Source organism: Myotis lucifugus, unplaced genomic scaffold, assembly GCF_000147115.1.
Source record: "Myotis lucifugus unplaced genomic scaffold, Myoluc2.0 scaffold_428, whole genome shotgun sequence".
Lineage (NCBI taxonomy): Eukaryota > Metazoa > Chordata > Mammalia > Chiroptera > Vespertilionidae > Myotis > Myotis lucifugus.
The window spans coordinates 728,168-752,534 of NW_005871476.1; the positions used below are offsets into that span (position 1 = coordinate 728,168).

A 24,367-nucleotide genomic window follows, 5' to 3' on the forward strand; every position below is an offset into this window, starting at 1 on the left:
GTCTTTGTGATCCATTCTCCGTATCCCTATCTGAGACATAGGATTTATTGAAGTATAACTGACATGTAAAAAGCTATAGATTTATTAAAGAACACACATAAATGATGTCACCTTGTGTTCATGGGACAGGAAGTTAATGTATTAAAACATCCATATTATCCAAAGATGCAAATTCAATGCAATCCCTATTAAAAATCCCAACATCATTTTTTAAATTAATAATAAAAGTATTAAAATTCATTTGGAACCAAAAAGGACTCCAAATAGCCAAAACCATTTGAGAGAGAAGAAATCTAGAGATGTACTTTCTGATTTCAAAGTACGTTACAAAATGCCTATAATCAAAACAGTGTGGTACCAGCATCAAAGCAGACTTAGGGACTTAAAGCATAAAATAGGGAACTTGGGAATAATTCCCCCCACACACGGTCTGCTGGTCTTCCAAGGGGGTCGAGATTATACAATGGGGGGGAAAACGTGGTCTCCCCAACAATTCGTGGTGGTAGAACTGGGTCTCCTGCCCCCTTATGTCACACAATACACAGAACTCAACTCAAATTGATTGAAGACTTAAATGTTAAAACCTGAATTGTATGCCTCCAAACTCATCAAGTGGTATACCTTAACTATCTATAGCTTTTTGTATGTCCTTATACCTCAATAAAGTGATTTTTAAAAAATTAAAAAATTATACATATGCCTTATGTTTCTGTAAAACATATAGCGGTTAGGAGTAATGGATTGCAAAGATATATCTTATCAAATCGAACATCTTAAATGTCAAGTGTACCTCAATAAAGCGGTTTTAAAAAACACTTTAAAAATCAATATCCGAAGACACCTAAAGGAAATAAACTCTACACAAGCCTATTGCTTCGAAAGTAGCATTGGGGGCGGGCGGGGGGGTGGGGTGGGGATTGATAATTGAAAAGTAAATGTGTTCCATGCCCTAGCTTGTAGACCCAGTTGTTGCCAGAGCCGTGACCTTTGAGATGTTCAGTTGCTCACCAGTAGCTGAGTTTTACCTCTGAGTTTCTTTACACAGCTTGCCCGAGAACTCATATCAATCTCTGAGCAAAAGGTCAGGGTGTTCTGCCATGTAATATGAGTTTTCTTTATTTCCTTTTGAACTATGGCATTTTCAAAATGTCACCATGGGAGGGAACTTGAGTGTTTTTCATTCTTTCTTGTTGATATATACTATAAAATGTATTGCATGGAATACTTTATAATAAGTTTATACTGCAATAGGTAATATATGCTGATACATAATAGTAATATAGGAGAATTTAAAAGAAAATTTTCCTTCAAGAATTTAAATGCAAATTGAAGTATATTTCTAAGTTACCTAAGAAGGTAGATTACATCTTTGTTATTCACCATATTCTCTACATTATAATCCCTCACCCTTAATTTTCTTGTGGTGTCTGAAGTCACATAACAAATTAGTGACGTTGATATATGGTCCAAAAGACAATAGAAATCAATTAAGTATGCTATGTAAATTTAGGCTAATTAAATAAACATAGCTAATTTCCCCACCAACATGCAAATGCCTTTAAATGGTTTATTTAAAAAATGAAAGTGTCATTAATTTAGTAGCTAACTAAACGTTCTTCATATACTCTGTTAATGTTAAAGTATGTTATTCTGATCTCGACTTAGTAAAAGATTTAGAAAGCATCTATAGTCCAGAAACAACTAGTAGAAACAACTACACACTCTTTCATCTGAACTGGCATTTACATTTTATAAGACCTCTGACTTCACTAGATTACAATAATTTCATATTTGCTACATTATGTCCTATTCAGTTTAATGTATTCATTATTGACACTGGAAATTTTGGAAGTATATGGTGAAAAGCAAGATCTATCAAGATATATCAGCTATACAAACTGAAACACAGAGAGAAAAAGATTCTGGGATGAGTCTCTAAAGAGCGAACATTCTGAGAGGCGATATTGAAAGCTGCCAAGAGGCCCAGCATGCCTCTGTCCTGTTCTATTGGCCAAAATAGTCACAATTTCTGCCCAGATCCGAGAGGGTGGGGAAGGGCTCTGCATCTCCTGGTGAAGGATCACCAACATTCCCTCTCAAGTGCAGTGAGGGTATTGTTGCAGCCATCTTTGGAAAATATAATCTGTCACATAAATATTTATGGAGGTTCCAGCATGTGACATTGCTGTGTGCCTCGGAAAGCGTACCCCGGAATCAGCTAGCCATCTGGAATGGAGTTCAGCAACAAAAATTCAAATCGCGTCCTACACGGTAGAATGTGCCAAGAATCATAAGCAGAGGACAGAAGGCTGTGGGGTTCCAAAGGAAATAACCAGCATCCCAGGGGAAAGGGGTTGAAACACAAGGTGTGTAAGAGGTGACCCTGGGAGGAAAGTTAGGGGGAAAACGGGAAGAAATGTAAGAACTAGTGAATGTTCTGTGGAAAGAACAATGAGTATAGAAGAGCTCTGGGAGTTTAAAAACACCTGAAAAGCATGTGGATATTCTAGGGCGGGGTAAGGACATGTTCATGAGTGCTGGCAATCCCTCAGGGAGTATTCTCGGTGTTTCAAGTACCTAAGCTAGTTATCTTCACAGCCACCCTATAGGTTGTAGTACAAATAAAGGACGTGGGGTTTGCAGAGTTTCAACAACTTGCCCCGTACAGAAAAGAGAATTGCAGAGCCCATATGCTCTACATTTCACCCAGTGTGAATGAATCTGATTGGTTATTTAGTGAAGATTCCAAGAAGGGTAGAGACAAGGAAGTACCATGATTATAATTATGCTTTGGAATAATCGGTTTGGCTTCCAAAGAGAATCCAACAGAGGAAGGGAGAGCAGCCAGGAGGACATTACAACAGCCCATTCCAGGCCATGTGAGGCCTGGAGTCATGGCCAGGCAGAAAAAATAACAAATAGGGAACAGATTTAAAGGGATGTATGGACTTAGCTTTGGACACAACCACTGATTGTCCGTGCGTACGTGAGACGTATGGAAAGTCGTGGGTCAAGGGTTAAACCAGAGTCAGAGGGATTAGTACAGATGTGGTCAGAAAAGACACTTGAAGATAGAATTGGTCTTTGAGGTAGTAATAATGCCTTAAAAGAGCAACAGCCGACCAACATCTCAAATGAGAGGCCTGATGGCATCTCAGGAAAGCCGTAAGCCATAGCCTTGACCATAAAGGAAAGAGTAACAATGCCCTAGACGCTCTCTACACGTGGCACCAAGAACATATGCGAGGCAGGCGGGGTTTCCCGTGGGCCGGGCCTGCTGCTTTATTACCTGCAGAGAGTTCCGACTGTTCACAAATGAGCAGCTACACAGCCTTCAGCAATGTCTTCCTGCTTCTCACCCACACAGAGGCCCTTCTAACTGGAAGGTGACACAGTGGGCCGAGCTCACAATTCCAAAAGGCTGCTGGTCTGTTTCTCTCAAAGGAGGATCCAACATTCTGATGGTGGGCAGATGGTCATTTGTCAGTGCGACGCCCACCTCCACCGACTGAGACACGAAATGAACAGGGTAACGTTCCCTCAGATTCGTCAGCGTGATCTCTTCCCTTGTGAGCGATGGGTTCATAAAGCCGTGCTGTGTTTCTGTAGTGATTTTAATTAAAGTCAATATTATATATTAGCTTAATTTCATCTGTACGGCTCTCCTGAGAGGAGGGAAGTTATGATATTGCATGTTATTATTCAATAGAATTAAATAATGGTGAAGAATGTTACCCAGAGGAATGGATTAACTTATCCAAAGTCTTACCATGACTGTAAAGTCAGGACAGGTATCAGAACACCCAATATCTAGAATTGATAGTATTTCTCCTGAATTTAAATAAATTTTTGTCAATAAAAACCAGATCATATTTAGCTAAATAATATTCTATGCCATGTCTATACCCAACGTATTTACTGGTCTTAAAACTCTTAACCCCTATGAAACACACATACTCTAAAGATAACCATGTACTCATGTGTGGTCACATATGTGTACATATTCATATATACTTGCTATATATTTATAGATTGTATTTATATATAGTATCATATGTAGTACTATATGCAGTGAATTAAAAGTGTTTATATACAACAAATGCTAATGATTCCCAAATATGATCTTTTAGGAAACCAAATGAAAGTTAGAAATTCAGTGTCAAATCAAAACCAAGCTTATGCCAGCATTGGACTTCCTGCGGCATACTACTCTCACTTCCGGTTCAGTTTTTGTGGGGGGGGCACGTTGATTGATCTGTATAATATCAACAGGAGACGATGAGTTCTGTTCTTTCTCAGCATTGATGTTTCTATCTCTCTCTCCCCCCCCCCCTCAGAAATCAATAAAAATATATTTAAAAAATAAAACATTATGAAATTAGACTGATAAAATTGGAAGTGCTTTGTATTTCAAGATAGAATTGGATGACAGAAATACACACGCTCATTTGCAAAGATGGCCCCTTAAACATCTCCCCACCTCTAGACCCCTGTTCATGCATACATCCAAGTTTTAACTGCCTAATATTTGCAAGGCGCTGGGATGGATATACAGTAAAAAGATAAATATATCTGCTCCCACTGATAAAATGATTAATAGCAAAGGTGGGTAGTGATAAGCCAAGAGTTCGAAGTTTAGCAGGATGTTCTATGCAACTACTTCTATCTCATTTTCAGTTGAGGCACCACACCAAGGAAGCCACAAACCCAAAGTCAAGTGGGAGACAGCCCTGAATGGCTTCCGTGGAGGAAGTAAAGCCCATACAACTCAACATCTGCTCCGTCCAGAAAGATGGGGGCTAAATGACTGCAAGAGGCCCCTTCCCGTAGGACTTACCTAGTCCCTGTGTCCCCGCTCCCACCCTGCAGCTCAGTCCCCGGAAGGGAAAGATCCGGGGGCTGATGAATTGGGAGAGTTAGGGCAGCCTCCCGTGTAGATTGCAAATGCCCACAATTCCACGAGACTGTAACTTCCAGTTCTAAACACCACAGCACCTTGAACTTACCTCTCTCAAAACATTGCAGAACGTTTAGTTACACACCAGTCTACCTCCTGCATAATAAGTATCACACCCTTAAGACCAGGAGCCAGATATATTTTTATCTGTTTGTTTCTTGAGAACTCTAACCAGTGAGGCAGGAGGGAAATCAGAGATAACTGGAGTCCAGACACCAAAGCATTTTAAATATATTTTTTATTGTTGATAGTATTACAGATATCTCCCATCTGCCCCCCATTTTCCTCCCTCCTCCCAGCCTCCACACCCTCCCCCCAGGTCTTCACTACCCTATTGCCAGTGTCCATGGGCTGTGCATGTGCGTATATGAGTTCTTTGGTTTATCTCTTCTCGTCCCCCAACCCCACATCGAGGTATGTTTTGAAAAGGGGAAAGCAGTCCATCGGTTAAATGCTGCTGATTGGTTAATGAAGATGAGGACTGAGAATTGATCATTATTTTTAGAGTATGGGGATTCTTTGTGAGTTAGGGAGGCAGTATTGTAGAGTGGCTAAGACTCGTTACTAGTGACAGACAGGTGGTTCTGAGGGTGAGGGAAGCTGCTGAATGTGAAGTGCCCGGGACATAGTGAGTCTGTATTGGTGGGAGCCATTCTTAGTAATATCTCTACAGAAGCAGTTTCAGTAGAGCGTAGAGCACAAAGCCCTAGTTGGGGAAAGTTGAAGAGGGCTCTGGAGGAGAGGAAGGAGTGCGTATTCCTTGGGGGAGTATTACCATAAAGGGAAGCGGAGACGTGAGCTAAGAGCCGGAGGGCGATATTAAACTGAGAGCAGTTTTATTTTAAGAGGCGGGAAATAATAACAGCGTGTATGCTAATGGGAGTGCTTTCAGTAGCAAGAACATTTCTCAGTGCAGGAGAAAGTTAGCAGAATTACTCAAGTGTCCTTAAGGAGAAAAAAAATTTGTTTTAAACCATGGGAATTGGCGGAAGGGAGATAAAGGAGTTGTGAGTGGGGGCAAAGGAGTGGATAATGGTGAACCTTGGACTTGGTGGGTGAGAGGATCAGTGCTCATACAAAGGAGTTGAGGGTAGGAGCCATGGACTGCAGATCCAGGGGGTCTTAAGCCAGACAGACATGTGAGTTTAGGCGGATCACTTCCTGTGTTTCTTTCCTCTCCCATGTGCACATGCCCCATAATGGTCCCTACCAGCTTCATCAGCTCTTCCCTGCATTGCCGCCACCTCCATAAAACTTTCCCAGAGGCATAGATCAGGGTGATTGCCCCTTCTAGATGCCCCTATGACACCGCTTCTCATCACAATGCATTGCAGTAGCTGGATGACCCCTCTGACTCCTCCTAAGAGGCGCAGAGAGACCTCAGGGCCACATCTGTGTTTGTAAGAACAAACATTTTTATTGATTTCAGAGAGGAAGGGAGAGATAGAAAGAGATAGAAACATCAAAGATGAGAATCATTGATCGGCTGCCTCCTGCATGCTCCCTACTGGGGATCGAGCCTGCAACCCCAGGCAAACATGGAATTGAACCATGACCTCCTGGTTCATAGGTAGACACTCAACCACTGAGCCACACTGGCAGGGCCAGAGCTGTGTTTTTTACATGGCCAGTACCTGGCAGGAAGTGAATATTTAGACAGTGTTTTGGTTGTTGCAGGAAAATACCTGTGACGGAATCAATAAGCCAGTCCCTTGGTGTGGTAGACAGAATAATGGCTCCCAAAGATACCCGTATCCTGATTTCCCCAACCAGTGGTTATGTTACCTTATAGGCCAAAAGGGACTGTGCAGCTTGATTAAATCTGAGATGATGAGATTGTCCTGAATTACCTGCATGGGTTTGTCATCATGTGTCCTCCCGAGAGGGAGGCCAGAGGAGCTGTGAGGAAGGAAGAAGAGAGGCTGGAGGGATGCCCTTGATAATGGAGGAAGAGGCCATGAACTAAGACATGCAGGCCGCCTCCAGCGACCACAAAACCCAAGGAGATGCCTGCTCCCTGGAGCTTCGAGAAGGAACACACGCCTTGATCTTAGCCACGTAAGTCTCACTCTGGACTTCCGGCTTCCAGAACAAAGATAATAACTCTGCGTTGTCCTAAGCCAATAAGCTTGAAGTAATTTGCTACAGCAACAGAAATGAATAGACACGGCAATTACATTGAGGGTTCCCTTGGATGGTAAACAGTACATTGTCAACTTCCGCCAGGGGCCTAATTTCCACCTCACTCCCCATAAACAGGAAGCTAGCGTTCCTCTGCTTCCTGTCACCCATCATGAACTCTTCAAGATCAGGAATGACATGGGTTTCGTTGTGATGATGGATAACTGGGACACCGTTATGTCCTCCTGCCACGTGATGAGATACTAAGGAGAGCCCAGCCTTAGAGACATGTCTCATGAAGCCGTGGGTACCGTTGGCTGTACTTGCACCCCATCCCCATCCCAGCAATTCCTCCCATGACTGACTCTCAGAAGCAGTTTGGCAAATGACACGCAGGTGGAATCCAATTGGAGAAAATACTGGCACCCAGCTAATAACTCTGCACAGTCAGTTGTGAAAGTGACTTACGGTGACAACATGTATTATACACACTAAGCCGTGTAAGCTTTCCGGACACCTCAGGAATTGGGAGGCAACGCGTGTTTTATTTTTGACGCCGCTAAATGCATCCACAGCTTGATGGCCCTCATAAGTAATCATGGAATTGCCCGTCAGAGGAAAATGCCGGAGAGATTCGCCGAGGACACACCAACCCAGTAACCGAAGGTGTCACCATTTTAGGCCGCGCAGAAGTGAGTCTGGCAGCCAGAATAATGAGAGGAGACGAGACAGCCTCTGAAGGCTTAGATTTCATGTATTAAAAACATCTTCATAAAGACTAGTTCTGTGCCCCTGTAGGTTTGCTGGGATGGAATTCATGTAAATTGCACAGAGGGTAAGCCAAGGAGCTGGCTCTGCAAAGATCTTTCTCAATTTATGAGAGGATAACATTTCGGAAATTTAAATAACACAAAGGCAGTTTTTAAAATGACAGTAAAACAATGAAAAAGACTGTGTTGCCTAAGTCTAAGGTGGAACCCAGCCTCGATTCGTTTGCAATGGAAAACTTTTACTCTTGGCCACAAGATGGTGATATCACAAAGCAAATCCAAAGACAAACCAAATTACAGTCCAAATTATTTGTTCTTTACTTGTGTTTCTTTCCAAGCTGAGCCTTAAAATTCTCATCAGTCAGCGTGTTCCCCTGACTTGCATTTCAAGATCAGTTCCCTCATGTGTTGTGGGAGCAGAGAAGAAATCACACGAGACATCGCAGAGGCTAATGGCACAAAGATTAAAAAAAGGAGACACCTTGCCGTGTGAAGGCTATTCCATTGGAACTTTCGAGAGAACTTTTAAATCTTTCCACATGTTTATGGAAAATAATTCCTGCTGTGCTTGTGAGCAGAGAGCACACTCGGGAGACTTCTCCTAGCCCAGGGGTAGGCAGACGTGTTGCAGCTACTCTGCCATTGTAGCAAGAGCAGCGCTAGAGAGCAGGTAAGACTGTTCCAAATAAGTGTAGTTACAGAAGTTGATGCAATTCAATGCTTAGGAATAAATTACCAAAGAAATGCAAGGCCACACACTGAAAACTACAAGACATCGCTGAAAGAGATAAATGAAAAGGTACCCCAGGTCCATGGAACAGAAAACAATATTGTTAAGATGACAACACTCCCCAAATTGATCAATAATTCAATGTAATGCCTATTAAAATCCCAGCTACATTTCCCAGTAATAAACAAGCTAATTCAAGCATTTCTGTGGAAACACAAAGGACCAGAATAGCCAAATTGATCTTAAAAAGAACAACAATGTTGGAGGACCCACCATTCCGGACTCAAACTTACTATAAAGCAGCAGCAGGACGTGCATTTTGCTTTTGAAATATCAAAGTGACAAATGAGTTTTATAGGTTCAAAGCATAATATGTCTAAACAATGAACGTTTAGGAAAAAAAAAACACCAAGAGTTTTCATCATCAGAAATAATTTTATTTATTTTAAAGCAGTTCAATGTAACTGGTAGCAAAATGTTACATAGACAATAAACAACCTGTTCCCTTAGGGTTACAAGGACTATTATTGGCTTTATGTTTTATTTTCATGTGCAAGTGTATTTTAAAAAGGCAATCGTTTTTGTTAAAAGGCTTTTATTAGCATGTTTTTATTCTTTAAATAACAGAAAGACTAGTAAACTATCATTGTTACAGCAGGCTGTATGAATTGTGTTAAATAGTAAATTTGGATGAATATTCATAATCAAAATAATTATTGTAAAATGTATGAAATGGGGTTTTTAGTTTTATAGGAAACATAGTCATGTCTTAACTTAAAATCCTAGTCTTGACAGCTGTCATAATGCAGAAAGTCTTAACTTGAGATCCTGGGAAGAAATGGAAGATTCATAAAATCTTATGTTTATTCCTAACAATAACTGTAATGATGTAAAGAAATGGCAATCGAAAGAAAGACTGACTGTTGATGTGCAAATATGAAACAGGGTCAGTAAATGCATCGCTGTTCTCCAGTGCATATACTACTTTGATTCTGCCTTTAGTTTGAATAAAGTGCTTGTTAATGTGTGTTTGTCAAATACCTTTCCCATGTGCTTATAACATAGACATACCTATGCATACAGTCTTTGTTTTAAGGCATGCTTTCCGTTTTAAGTAACCTGTTATAAATTCCACTTCTCTGTCTGATGAAAGAAAATTAAAGGTAGGCTCTCCCTGTTGTAGAGGAAATTCTTGGTGGCTTTATTATTCCAAAATGAGAGTAAGGTAAAGTACAAAAAATTAAAAAAGAAAAACACAAATAGGCATTTCATTCTCTAAGCCAAAATAGAGAATGGCGATAATCTACAATTTCACATTTTATGTTTTACATTTTTATTTCCATAGAATTATTTGGGGACTATTAGGTTTTCTTTCTCTCTGTTTTGTTTTAACCTTTCTATTTTCCTTTCAATTTCTCTGCTTCTCTATGAAAAAAAAAAGATAAAATTTATCTGTCTTATATGTCCTATTTTCTACTGAACTGAAACTCAAGGTCAAAATCAGAAAAATGGAAAACTACAAAGTTGGAAGAAAAATAACTTTTTAAATTTACCAATGTCTCTCTCTACCTTAACACATTGCAACTAATGGACAACTATACTCTGTGCTTCTCTTTATTTTTCTGAAGGAGATTCGGAAATACAGGCAAAGGCCCTGGTGCCATCCAAAGTCCATTGACATTTCATTTGTAACTGTCAAGTTTTCCCCGAGTTATATGCCATTTAAATGGCAAAACAATGTTTATTATATGCTTTATCCTCACAGTGTTAAACTACTGTATATTCCCATAGATAATTTTTCAAAATTAAATCCAAATCTTTAACATCAGTTTTGGGGTATGATTATTGCAATACTAAAGGCATAAAAGAGGACTTTTAGTGCTTCAAATGTTCTCGTATTCCATAAGGAGTATAGTTTTGCTTCTTTGAATTTTAAATTACCTTTCTAATGAATACTCTATATAGATACATAAAAAATGTTGAAGCTCAATAGTCCAATGAAAATCACTGCCTGGATTAAATGTAAGTCAATAAATAGGCTTTAATGTTAGGCATTCTTTTAGGAAAACGATCGATATTTGCTTTTTAATACACTCTCCCTGGCACACAATGAGGGTCAGACATAAAGTGAGCAAAAATTTCAGCTTCTCGATACTTCTTTTTATTTACTTTGGTTTCCTCGGTGTAGTAAAACATGCTATGAGCATCTCAAGTCCTAAAATAAACATGGTGTCCTATGAAAAGGCAACAACACAAGTGAAGGTGACTTAATATTCTAAAGCAAACTATGACTCCTACAAAAATGTCAGCCCACGAGTCTGTCATCCCTGTGTAGAGAAGATGATGAGCTCAATTTTGTAAAAGACCAGTTTTAAAGAATATAATATGATGCACCAAATAGAGCTGGATTTTTTCATTGACTTCCAGAAAACCTTAAAATTTGTAAAAATTGACTTCAGACAGTGCGGATTATTGTCAAACAATGCAATGAGCAGATTTAAAATCGTGTGTTTTCAGTTAGGTTTTCCAAAACCATTCCATGGATGTCTTTCCAATATTACTAGGAGAAATACCAATAAGCAGTAAGTTAAATTTCAAAATAACCTATATTTCTAAGAGAATAGATTTGTGTCAATAAGAGAGATTTGAAGATAGTCCGGTCTAGTTTATTTCGTGCCAGCCATACTTTCCTCCTAAAATAGAGAGTTCTTTCAAGCAAGCTCCTTGTCGGAAAAAAAGTTCGTTATTTTTGTGTTATCAAAGCTGAGTTTCCTCCCGAGAGTCTAGACCAGTGGCATTGCAGATGCTGTTGTTTTGACTGGGTTCGCTGTTGGGAAGGTATGACAGTGGATCTGGTCGGATTAAGTATCTGATAAAAGAAAGCAAAGCAAATAATGGTAATAGTCAGTAAACACAAAACTAGTTCACGCCGACCCCTGAGAGGACTACTGCCAATGTATTTGTTCAGTGTTTAGGTTCTCTAAACGGTGTCTCTATTTAAACGTTGGCAGAAGGACTCCCTGTTGAGTTGGCCTGTAAAATTTTGCAGGGTTAGTATTAAGTTTTTGCTTCATTACTACTTAATCTTATTCTTTCATTTAATTAAATTGAATGGGGTAACATTGGTTAATAAGATTATGCAGGTTTAAGGTATACAATTCTGTAATTCATCATCTGTATATTGTATTGCATACCCACCACCCAAAATCTAGTCTTTTGTCACCATATATTTGACCCCCTCACGCTCTTCTCCCTCTCCCCCACTCCCCTTCCCTCTGCTAAGAACCATACTGTTGTCTGTGTCTATGAATTTGTTTGTTTTGTTTGTTCATTTGTTGCTTTCTGTTTTATGCCCCACATATGAGTGAGAGCATATAGTTTTTGTCCTTTTTCCGTATGACTTATTTCACTCAGCATATTCTCAAGATCCATCCATGTTGTCACTTTAAATATCAATAGCATTGTAGGTTGATAAAGAAAGCTGATATGCACTATGATTATTAATGCCATATCATCTAGTCACTTATTGTTCTTTGAATCAAATGAATGTTGCCCCTTCATTTAAAATGGACTTTTGGGAGTGATTTTTTTAGAAAAACATAAAAGGCGTGAGTATAACCCAATATCGCCCAGATTAACTGATGTAGCTGCAAAAGTCCCTTCCCTAATAGTATTACTATGAGTCTAATAAAATAAATTTCTAAAATGTGCTTTATGTACTATTTGTCATGGTAGACATTTTTTGTTATATTTATCATTGCTGTAGTTGTACTAAAATTTAATTATCTCAGTGTCACAAATATGGATCATTGTATGTGAATAATACACAGTTTCTGATGAATAAAATTACTAACTTACACCTTTTCCTAATAGGTGTATTGATCTACTTGACTTTGGCTGGTAGGAAATCTCAGGTCTTTGGAACTAGATAGTGTAAGATATTTCAGGCTTTCCTTTGAGCTGATCTCTTATTATTCCACTAGGGTCCCTAGGCCTGGCTGGCGATCAGGGCCGATTGGGGCCTTCTGGCTGCCAGCCGAGGCCTCCCTTAGTTCTGCACCACCCCCTGCTGGTCAGTGCATGTCATAGTGGGTGATAGAACTCCCAATCTCCCAAACTCCTGTGGGGACACTTTGCATATTAGCCTTTTATATATATAGATATATTTTCTCTTCTTTCCCCAAATATATACTAGCTCACCAAATACAGAATTCATGCTGCCATTTCCTTCTTTTATTCCTTTACAATTCTGTGGTGTGTGTTTTTTTATGGTATTACACACAGAAATATAGAAAATGCAAATGTGTTTCTTGAGCACAAAAATTAGACTTGGACATTTATACCACAGGAATCATAGAGGCTATACTGGTGGGGATCAAAATAAAAAATAATAATAATAGGTGGTTTCTGAAAATAAATGCCTTGTGTGTGGGATGTAAGGTCAACTTACACAACGTCATTCAACTCTAGTCTGGTGTCCGGAGACGGGTTAATCAGGATGTATGACAGGGTGCTCTGGTGGTCATTCATTTCATCTGGAAGACAAATCAGTGCCAGGTTTGTTATGCTACTTACAGAACATCGAGAGGATTCTTAGAGAGCATCTTATCTTCAAACCATAGAGCTGTCCAGGAGAACTTGCTATAGTGTTGTCCACCGTAGGATGGTGTACACAACTGACTATTTCCAAATGGTTGTCATTGGAAATGTCTGCCGGGCACTCCTTTTCCGTCCAATAGGTGGTACATTAAACCATCTAATTCTGTTCAGAACAACCACAGTTATCTTCTACCCTTGAAATGTTGACACTGAAATAGCTTGACAAGATGTCAACTTGATTGATTATGCTTTTATCAATGATAAAAAATGATTGTGGGTATAGATGGCCAATCTCAGAAAGAAATATTCCTGTGGGAAATTCTGTGAAGTATCATCTAATGACCTTGTGTTTAGAAAACACAACAGAAGTATATCTGGGAGGCTTGAAGGCCCTAACGATGTTTGACTCTGTCCCATGAGGTGTCTGATAAAAGCCATCCTATTGGTTTTGCAGAATGCAAAGGATCCCATGGGGCAGCATTGAAGTGTAAGTTTCAAGGAAAGTATACAACCAAGTTATTTGTTTTTCCTTGAAAACAATATCCAGGGTTCACCCCCAAAATGTATACACACTTTGAATACTTACTCATTCCAGTGGGTTAAATCTGAAAAGAAAGAAACATCCCTGGAGCTACCAGCTGTGAAGTGTGTATACAGTTTGGGGGGATGCCCTGCATATGTTTCAAAGTCAAAGGCTGTGTCATTTTAACTTTGTCAGTTGCATTGGAGGACATCCCCAGACCTCAAGGTCAGAGCACTGACTTTGATGATACAAAGACACCGACAAAGAAAATAGCCCTGGCGCCTGCAGTTCTTAGCTGCCCAGTTATAATACAATGTCAATGTGAACCCATGCGGACCCACACTTCAATGGCACTACTCCTCCAAGGGTAATGTTTTCAGGCTTTGAGGGTGTTTTTTTAAATCCCTGCTCTAGAGCCATCGGACCCTCCTAGGCACTTCAGTCATAGACAAGTGTGGCTCTTGAAAGAGGTACTACATTTTATAGTTGGACTCAAAACCTAAGAATGTATTACAGACCAAGGGAGACAGATCAATACATAACTGCATGCACTTAATGCAGATGACTTTTATAGGCCAATGTAGCTGGCCCGGTAATTTCCTGCACAGGGGAATACTTGGTATGTTCATCAAATGAGGGCTACCACTGTGTTTATCTAACTAAAATTCTGTCTCTGGAATAGAAAAGGTAATACTTTTAATTATATTTCACATTGATACTCAGATGGGCCCTATTTTTAAAAATCTATAAATGAAAGTCCTCATCTTATAAGGTATGTAACTGCAGTATAACTAAATCCATCATAGTATGCCTGCAAAACTTTTACAATCCAAAGATCATCAAATTAATAGTCAAATGAAGAGATATATATGGTTGTATATATCCCAAAGTAGATACAAAGCATTGTAATCTGCCATGGGGATAAGGTTGTCAGGCAAAATAGAGTGAACTGTGAAATCTGTATTTAAGATTAAAAAGCTAACAAATTTTAGCATGAATAGGCCCCAAAGATTGCATGGGCCACACTTGTCCTAAACAATTTTTTGCTGTTTATCTGAAATTCATATTTCACTGGGAACCCTATATTTTCATTTGCTAAACCTGTCAATCTTACCCAGGGGAGGGTAGATGGCTGACTCTGGAGATGGAACTCCAGTGAGTGTATACAATGAGCCTACTCTAAATAAGGTACAACGCTGACTCAAAGGATATTGTTCTGATACGAGATAACCGGGATCATCTGTCTATACAAAAAGCAATTTATGTGTGCTTCCTGAGGAGTTCTCCCCTGTGTGGATTTCCACAACTGCTGTACAAAGGAACAGAAATTAATAGGGCCTCCTGGAGACTAAAACATAACATAAAACATAATACTCTGAAATGCAGTAGGTCTAGTAGCATACCTCCTTCTCTTTGTCTAGGTACGACTCAAATTCGTACATAAACAGTGGCAGCATTATTGAACTTCCTTATATAAACAGCACACAGTATCAAACAGTGGCATTAGGGGGAAAACAATCTTAAACAACTTCTCAGGCAACATCCGCACCCAGCCTTTCTCCTTGCTTATTAACAGGATGTCGTATTCATTTTTGGTTCTGGGATGAAGTCAGTATCTACTGGGGACTTGGTTTGCCTGTTACAAATGTAAACACTGCCTAGCAAATGGAGAGGGTTACAGCCGTAGACAGAGCGAGTGTGTCAGTAATTTTTATTTTCCTACTCAAGTTTTATCATTCTGAAGATTTTGAGTTTTCCGTGGACTCCAGGAATTGGAGCAAACATTTTACTAAGGAGTTCAATTCAATGACGACATATGGTTTATATGGAGACCTGGGTAATATCATGAAGAGACCACATCACCCCTAGTTTCTTTCCTCACCCACCCCTCACTGACTCCTCCTCAAGGTGAGGTTAATAGAAATTTTAAAAAGTAGCTGAGTTCAAAGCCATCTTCTCCCCTTATCTCTATAGTCCAACACTTTCCAACTTTTTTTTTTCACATCATGGAACACATACTCACATTAGGGTAAAGGACAGAACTGCTTATGGTGGGCATTGCCATGTGAGGGATGCCTCTGACCACCTCAGAACCCCCCCTCCCCCGGGATTTCTGAAGGTCCAAAGGCTCAGGATCCTGATAAAACACGTGACCAACTGATAGCACGCTATTGGACTAGGCATCATCTTTTGGGTAATTCAGTTCTAGACACTCAGCGTCTCATTTAAAAAATAATGCTTCTTTCCTTAACCTTCTAGAAATATGAGTGTTTTCTGGAGTTCTCTTGTCTTTCATCTGGGGTTACTTCATCTACTCCTATGGCTTTAATCAAAATCTATATGTAGATGACTCTCAGGTCTATGTAAGCATCTCATTTCTTTCTTCTTGGGCACCAGGCAGCAAAAATCCAGCTTCTTACACAACATCGCCATTGGGATTCTTCCAGGCACTCAAATTAATGTATTCTCTTCACCCCAACATATTTGTCTTCTTTTTCTAAGTTCCGTAAGTGTCACCACCTCTTAGATGTTCAAACGAGAGCCCTCAGAAGTCATCTTTTGACTCTTCCCTTTCTCTCTCCTTTATGTGTCATGGCCGATAAGTCAGGGTAATCTGCTCCTTCTGGAAGAGGCCACACCTGCTCAGGGACAGTCAGACTCCGGCTCGTGGTTGAATCAGTCATGATGCGTTGTATGTAGAGCATGTAGAACATCTTTCATTGGTGAAACACTGCAGGACCCCAACGGCGGTGCCGAAAGTACATGTGGTCTGGTGGGAACGCGCCAAGATATTGAGTCCGTGTCATCCACTGAAGTGCTGATGCGAATGTACACCAGGTCAGGTGACCCACGGAAATCATTTAAGTCCAGGCCCTGTTGTGTCGCCTGTAAGAACTCCATTTGTTCACGCATTCAGTGTGCTGTTACTGGGTTCCTGTGTGTCAGGAAATGTGCAATTTGTTGGGGATACAAAGATGAAAAGATGAGTAAGACAGTCCCTTTTCCTCAAGGAAGGAAGGCAAACGTGCAAAATGCTAATTGTTTTAAAGCACACATCCTCAAGGGAGATGATATTGCTACCAAAGGTGCAAAATTTGTTTTTGAAGTGGGCAAAAATACCCACCTCTGATATGTAAAACACTGATAGATATAGTACTTAAATAGACATATGCTAGATCTGTGGTATTAACTGAATGCCAGTTCTGGGCTAAGCACACTATTGTTCATCATCCCCTTTGACATATACAACAAACCTCTGAGATAGGTGTTCTGAGCTGCACTCCCCAAATGATAGAGGTTAAATGGTTCATTAATTCTACTGGCTGACACTGGAATAGAAGGTCCATAAAGGCAGAGGTCTTGTCTGAAGAGGTCATTGCCCCATTCCCATGCCTGGAATAACGCCTGGAACAATGCCTGGAGGGTGGCCCAATAATATCTGTTGAGCAATGGATGAATGTTTGAGAGTTAGAAATACAGGGAGCACCTGGCCCCCATGATGTGGTAGGTTCCACATCCTGTTATTATCTTTATGTGATTGGGCATGTACAGTGCATGGCTTTAGAATGAATGGATGGGTCTGTGGATAGATAGATGGATAGAATGAACAAAAAGAGAAAGAAGAGAAGCGTAAAAAGAAAGGTAGGCTGTATCCTTCCTTCCTTCCTTCCTTCCTTCCTTCCTTCCTTCCTTCCTTCCTTCCTTCCTTTCTTTCTTTCTTTCTTTCTTTCTTTCTTTCTTTCTTTCTTTCTTTCTTTCTGTAAGAGTGAGTGTGAGAATTACATTAACAAATTTATACTAAAAATTATAGAGTATAACTAAATGATAGAAGTGTTATTAGCAGAAACATAACATGCTCCCTGGTGATTCTCCCATGCAGTTAGTTGGTGCGTTTTTGTGTCTCTTAGAGCCCAGCTGTGATCCGCCTCACTGCCTCCAGCACCCGTGGAGGTTATTATGATTTTCATGAAACACAGCTGGACCTGGACAAACAGTCATTTACTAGAACTTTCCAAAAGAAGAGACTGTAGCTGGATAACAACTAACAATTGGACACAAAAATATAGGACTGTAGTTCTATGAGAAATACTATCATACTTAATAAATTGGCAATGAACTACAAACATTATTTTTAAATGAAAATTATTGTTCCCTTTTAATGTGCTTCCTAATGTAAGACTCTGTTTGATCATCCTAAAATGATGGGTCATGAATGAGTCCACATTAAAGTAGGAACAATACAATGAACAACCAATGAATCAGGGTCATAAGGAGTAATGAAAAGTGTTCAAAAAGCATCTAACTCTGTTTCTGGCAAAGAGTGGGAACTCAGTACATGTTTTTCCCTTTCTTCTTCAAAGACACACAGCTAACCTCTTCTAAACTCTAACTGTATTGTTGAAAATCGCTCCCTGTGGGCATTGCTTCAAGTTTAGACTTTCATAGTAAAGATGATATGGAGGCAAATACGGACTGCTTCCTGTTTATCCTTAACTGCACGAGACTGCCATTATCGGAACTTCTGGTCTACCCAGGGCACATGTGCAACAAAACAGAACCCTTGGCATTTGGGTTTCCTCTAAGTTGACTGAATTTCTTTTTAAAATAACATTTATAGAGTAATAAGGCATATATTTAAAAATTATCTTTGCATTACTTATTTAGGCTGTGCCAAATGGTCTATATTGCAATCATAGGTCAGCACAGAAGCCTACCACTGAGAAAGATGGAGGTCAAGCAGTATTTGAGCTTTACATGATAGGTTTTGAAGACATTTTATTTCTGGACAACAAAAACCTAAACAAATTTTGTAGGAACATTTGGTGTGTCTATAGCTAGTACATTTAGTTACTTACCAAAGCCTCAAATTCAGTTTATTCCAGACTGTAGAATAAGGTGTGTGTGTGTGTGTGTGTGTGTGTGTGTGTGTGTGTAAGCCAGACACTGGAGCCAGACAGAACAGAACATAAATCTCAGTCATGCTATTAACAAGCTAATTAGAAAGTTATTTGACTGAGATTCCTTAGGTCTAAAATGGAAGAGTCTTGGTGAAAATTAAAATGAAGATAATTCATCTAATGTATTCATCACAGTGCCTATAGAGAACTAAGCAAATACTTAAAATTTTTAGCACTTTCACTTTATTATCATCATCAGAATTTTCCCGAAGCGATTCGAGACGTGCCACTAGTCCCGTCAACTTGACCTCTGAACCAAAAATGTGATTCTCGACTTACTAAAGGAGAACCAAGGCTACAACGACTAAGGGCCAGCAATCACAAGTCCATAGCATACAATATTTTGAGCGAGCATACCATATCCCACTGTAGAAAGACCCAAGTGTTTCATTCTATTTTTCACAAGTTCAGCAAGCTCTTGTCTCTCTGACCTCCTGTAGAGGTTCAGTCGCTGCTGCGTTATTTTCTCAGCTGTTTTACCAGAGTGTCTGGGACCTTTTCTGCTCAGCCTTCGGGCCCACTGCATGCTCTTTCTCCTCAGCAGGGGGTGGTCCGACTGGTCGCTGGACGTGGAGTTGCGGTGGTTGCCTCGGTGATGACCTTGGTCCTTGCAGTCTTTGGTGTCTTCCCATTCCTCCACACTGATTGATATTTGAGACTTGAAAGGAAATGGATATTGAGAATTAGACATTTTAGGGAACGATGTTAGCCTGGGGAACTGTGACTATGTTTGCTCGTGCCTTGATATTATCGTGTAACTCATGAGAGTTTTCACAGGAAGAGCCAAGCCATAGTCATTGATATTAACTTTGCATTAAAAAAAATACTATTAGAAAATATGTTCTTTTGGAATGATATATAAACCAGATAAAAATACCTTTACATCCTCCAATCCAAGTTTTTATGAAATGATTTAATTTTTACATATCAATTATTTTATCAAATGATTGTTAACATAGAGTTGTTTGAAACCACAAAAGACATGAGGCATTTTGTAACTTTATTCAAATAAAATCCATATAGTGGTTTTTTCTAAATCTACCACGCATAGTTCACATGAAATTTAAATAAGATTATGAAAACTGTTTCGTTCTTGGAATGAATACTTTAACATTTATTAAGGTATTGCCTTTCTAAAGATGGCATTGGAATGTACTTTATAAAATATGATTTTTTTAAAGTCCCTCATACAACCCAGAAGAAATCAAAAAGCACTTTTTAATTCATGCATTAATTATTCACCACATCAAATGTTTTCTGATTAAGATAATAAGAAATATTTCAGGAACTCTTTGAAGCATTCTAAGTGAAAACATGTTGTAAATATTAACATTTCACAAAGGTAGTCGAGAATCACAAATACAACTGAAACCGGGCTGTTCTCTGTATGAGGGGGAAAAACTGAACAAACTCATACAGTCCATTGTGATGGGCTCTTTCACGACTGATCGTTAAGTAAGAAGCTCTCCTTGGATGCTAAGCCCTTAATAAACAAAAACTCCCTGCTTTCAAATGGTTGCTTTTCGTACCAGGAGGTCATGTGAAATGCAATGCCCATCAAAGCGAAGGTCTGACTCTGAGAGCACGGGCCTGTGCAAACCTAGCTTCCTGCCCTTGCACCACAGAAGCATCCATGAGCCTGCTGCCTCTCCCCTTCCCTGGACGCAGTCTCAGCACCAGCTATGCCAGGCCTGTGTTGCTGGCTTTCAGAATAATAGAATTCAAATTGCCAATTGAAGTTAGGGCAGGAGGCGATCCAACAAATCCTTTCCAAGTGAATATAAATGACGCAGGCTCAGGCAATGCCTCACACATTACCTCGTGGCAGGCTAGGGAATTATCTCACTCTTAAACTCAATGAAAAATAGGGATATTTGTCTACCTTTCTATTTCAAAACAGCACTGTATCCGAGTGATATAAAAATGAGTTAGTTCACCTTCATATCTTCATGGTAAGAGAGCATTTTATTAGAAAATTTTTAGAAACCTTATTTTAGCTATTAGAATTGAAGTCGGAAATACTACAAATTTTAACACCATGGTTTTGCAGTAGTGGATACCATTTAGGTCTTAACTTCCTCTAGTCTCACCTACTTGATACTATCTCCTCTGTGGAAGTGAACAGCATGAGCCCTTGAGTCATATCTACCATCAGAATAGAATATCAATCTTTGTTCGGTCATTTCAGTTTATATGGACTTAGTAAGAAAAATGAAAACATATTCATTCCTTCATAGCGGAGCACTTGGCTTGTAGAGTTTTGTCCATCACAATCTTAAATGTATTTGGTGTGATCTTTCTCGTCCTGTCTCTGTAATAGTTTGATTTCCTACAAATATGTGGAAATAATCATCTCGCCAGACCAAATACTCAAAATATTCTGTTCCTATAATGTCACTTATCCTTCAAGGCATGAAACCATAACCTAGTAATGTTTTAAGGGAGAGGTTTGCGTCTCTTCTGATAGGGCTGGCTGCCTTCGATCGGGTTACGCATGAACTCTGGAATATTGTGATAGTCCCAAACCTCAGACGCAGCGAGCTTCTGAGACTCGGTCCTGTAGATCCCTATGGGGACGTCTCCGCTGGAGGAGCACAGCTTCTGGTAGAGCCGGGCGTACGTTCTGATCCAGAGGTCCTCCTCGGTGATCTTTATCTGGAACACAGGGATTACTGACATCTCAACTGCTTCAGAAGTAACAACCCGGTGGTTATGTTTTTACTTCTTACAGGTGGAAATTGTTGATATCTTGAAATCTCAACATGCCATTTCGTAAGTGCTCATTCATCTGTGTATTAAACTTATCGAAGGCACCCCATCGCAGCCTATTCCTGGGGCTCACCCCAACCTAGTAAAGCAGCCAGTCAATGCGGGGCAGTATGACATTGGGTTAGCTCAACCTCAGGAGACAGCAGTCACTGGTAATCAGCTGGGACTTGTTGGAAAAGTTGTGGAGACTGTTTTTATTTTTTTATTTTTAAATATATATGTATATTTAAAATATATTTTATTGATTTTTTAAAGAGAGGAAGGGAGAGGGATAGAGAGTTAGAAACATCGATGAGAGAGAAACATCAATCAGCTGCCTCCTACACACCTCCTACTGGGGATGTGCCCGCAACCAAGGTACATGCCCTTGACTGGAATCGAACCTGGGACCCTTCAGTCCGCAGGCCGACGCTCTATCCACTGAGCCAAACCGGTTAGGGCTGTGGAGACTGTTTTAAATGGTGTGATAACCAGAGGCTGCACTGGGACTTAGTGGGTAGGGTCTGCTGATGCTGGAACTCTTAACGTACAAAGGACACGCCAGCACAAAACAAAATTGTCCATCCCGAGTTCTACGAACACCCGTGTTGAGAAAGACCTTAGCAGGATGAGCACAGGGCTCACAGCGGGGGGTACACATACTAGTCCTTTGTTAATCCTCAATTTGAATTGTTGGCAAGTCACACCTTAAATACACTTAGACACCGCATACTCTTTTACAAACAATTACAATTCAATTGAACTGCGTGAGGACTGCTTGGCTGCAGTAAGGGATACTGTTTTTCTGACACAGTGAGGAAAAACACCTGTTCTGAATTCTGAACAGCTATTGATCTTGATTATTAACTTCAAATAATGTTTTCCCTTGAACTTTTCCTAAGGAATTTTAAAAAACTTTTTTTTGAGCACATATTAGGGGTGAAATGGCCTAGAAGAATAAGCCTAAGTACATTATCGTTGGACTTCAGACTGTTTATTGGAACCATCCATCTTTTATGCCAAAAATGATTAACTTACAGAACAAAGGAAGCCCGATCCTGGGATAGTGTCCAATCCCAGCAGGAGTCTGGTGATGGAAATCATATAATCCTTCACAAACGACTGCGATACAAACAAGATGATGAAACGTGCGGACTGGCCACAGTGTGAGCATCATATTACTGCTAACAGGCTGTTTCTCCTAACACATCAGTAAGCCTCCATTAAACAGGAAGTGAAAAATATATCCTGTGAGTGGCCTAAATACACATGTCCAGTTAGCCGTTCATAAGGAGACATGGAAATATTTATTCTCAAGAATATCTCGATATGCTTACATTTTATTCATGCTGTTAGACATGATAAAAACATTTTTAGATTTTTAACAAAAAAATGAGTTGATTTAAAATAGAGAATGTCATAAATACATGGAAGAACTAATATTTGCAAGGAAATATAAACGTTTTACAGATTAAGCTCTATTCTAGTAGAATAATTTTCTAATATTTCAGTAACTCTAAATATTAATGAGTTCATAGTTTAGTAATAAATATTATCAGACTCCATGTGCTGACACATAAGATATATTTTGATATGTTGCCAGAACACTACTCAGTAGTGAGAGCATTCGTAATGCTTCCTATGTCTTTGATTTAGTCTTAGCTGTGGGTGAAATGCAAACACATTTCACCATGACATGTACAAACATTCAATCAATTAAATGCAACTAGAGGCCCGGTGCACGAAATTCGTGCAAGGAGCTCAGCCCTTGAAACCCCGGCTTCGTCCGGAAGTTGGGACAGTCATTCTGCCATTTGGTCTAATTAGCATATTAGCTCTTTATTATATAGGATGACTGCCCTCAGTTTGATCTTCAAGTACTAAAATTGGAAAAATAATCATCTAGTTATTCCGCATACCAAAGACTTTTAAAAAGTTATGCCTTTTAAATAAATCTACTAGACTACTTTCTTTTTTACAATATATTTGTATTGACTTCAGAGAGGAAGGGAGAAGTAGAGAGAGAGTGAAACATCAATGATGAGAGAGAATCATTGATCAGCTGCCTCCTGCACACCTCACACTGGGGATCAGGCCCACAACCTGGGCATGTGCCCTGACCAGGAATTGAACTGCAACCTCCTGGTTCATAGGTCAACGCTCAACCACTGAGCAATTAGCATATTAGCTCTTTATTAACCACTGGACAGGCTAGACTACTTTCTTGATTACTCATTTATTTTACTGATGCTGGTATCAAAAAACTAAACTCTTCCATCCAGAGGAGAACATAAGAAGACATGCCCATTCCCTTTGTTCAAGCCAAAGAAATGGTTCATCATTTTATTGGCACAAATTTGATATCTTATCTCAAAAAAATACATATTAATAAAATAGGCAGCTTTTTTAACCTAGTGATTTTTTCTTAGATATTTCTTGGTCTAGTAATATGAATGTAGCAACATTAAATTGCCAAAAAAAGAAAAAACAACAACAACCTTGTAGGACCCTGGTACTAACGCATGCCTTAAAAATATTTCAGAGGTTATTCTGAAAAATAACATTTCTCTTACAAAATGTTTTATTAAATTTTATGTCATTAAGTCCATGAAATAAAATATTGAATTACTTTCAGAGCCTAAGTCAACAGCTCCATGAGAAACACCAGACACATTATTTATTTAATCAAATCTCAGTGAAATAGAAAAGTACACATTTTGAGAGAGAGAAAGAGAATTCTCGCCTACCTGGTAGAGAAGTGTATCCAGCATGCTGATGCTGAACACCCGCCCGGCAGCAAACGGCAGCCGGAACATGAAGGCCAAGTTCGAACCCCTCTCTCGTTCTTTCTGTCCAGAAATTTGAGATGGAAACATTTGTGAGCGTTCCATATTTTACATTTTTCTTTTTTTAAAATATATTTTTATTGATTTCAGAAAGGAAGGGAGAGGGACAGAGAAA

At 39.5% G+C, this 24,367-nt stretch overlaps 1 protein-coding gene across 1 annotated transcript in view; it reads right to left on the reverse strand.

Annotated features, from left to right (window-relative positions):
- Positions 1 to 11,335: 11,335 nt before the first annotated feature.
- KCNT2 (potassium sodium-activated channel subfamily T member 2) overlaps positions 11,336 to 24,367 on the reverse strand; it is a gene marked incomplete at its 5' end in the record, with an annotated part of 86,250 nt that continues 73,218 nt past the window's right edge. The window contains 6 exons of the mRNA XM_006102789.3: positions 11,336 to 11,447; positions 13,029 to 13,113; positions 19,016 to 19,316; positions 21,185 to 21,313; positions 22,445 to 22,528; positions 24,154 to 24,255. Coding sequence (XP_006102851.1) covers positions 11,336 to 11,447; positions 13,029 to 13,113; positions 19,016 to 19,316; positions 21,185 to 21,313; positions 22,445 to 22,528; positions 24,154 to 24,255 — 813 coding nt within the window. The remainder of the gene's footprint in view (positions 11,448 to 13,028; positions 13,114 to 19,015; positions 19,317 to 21,184; positions 21,314 to 22,444; positions 22,529 to 24,153; positions 24,256 to 24,367) is intronic.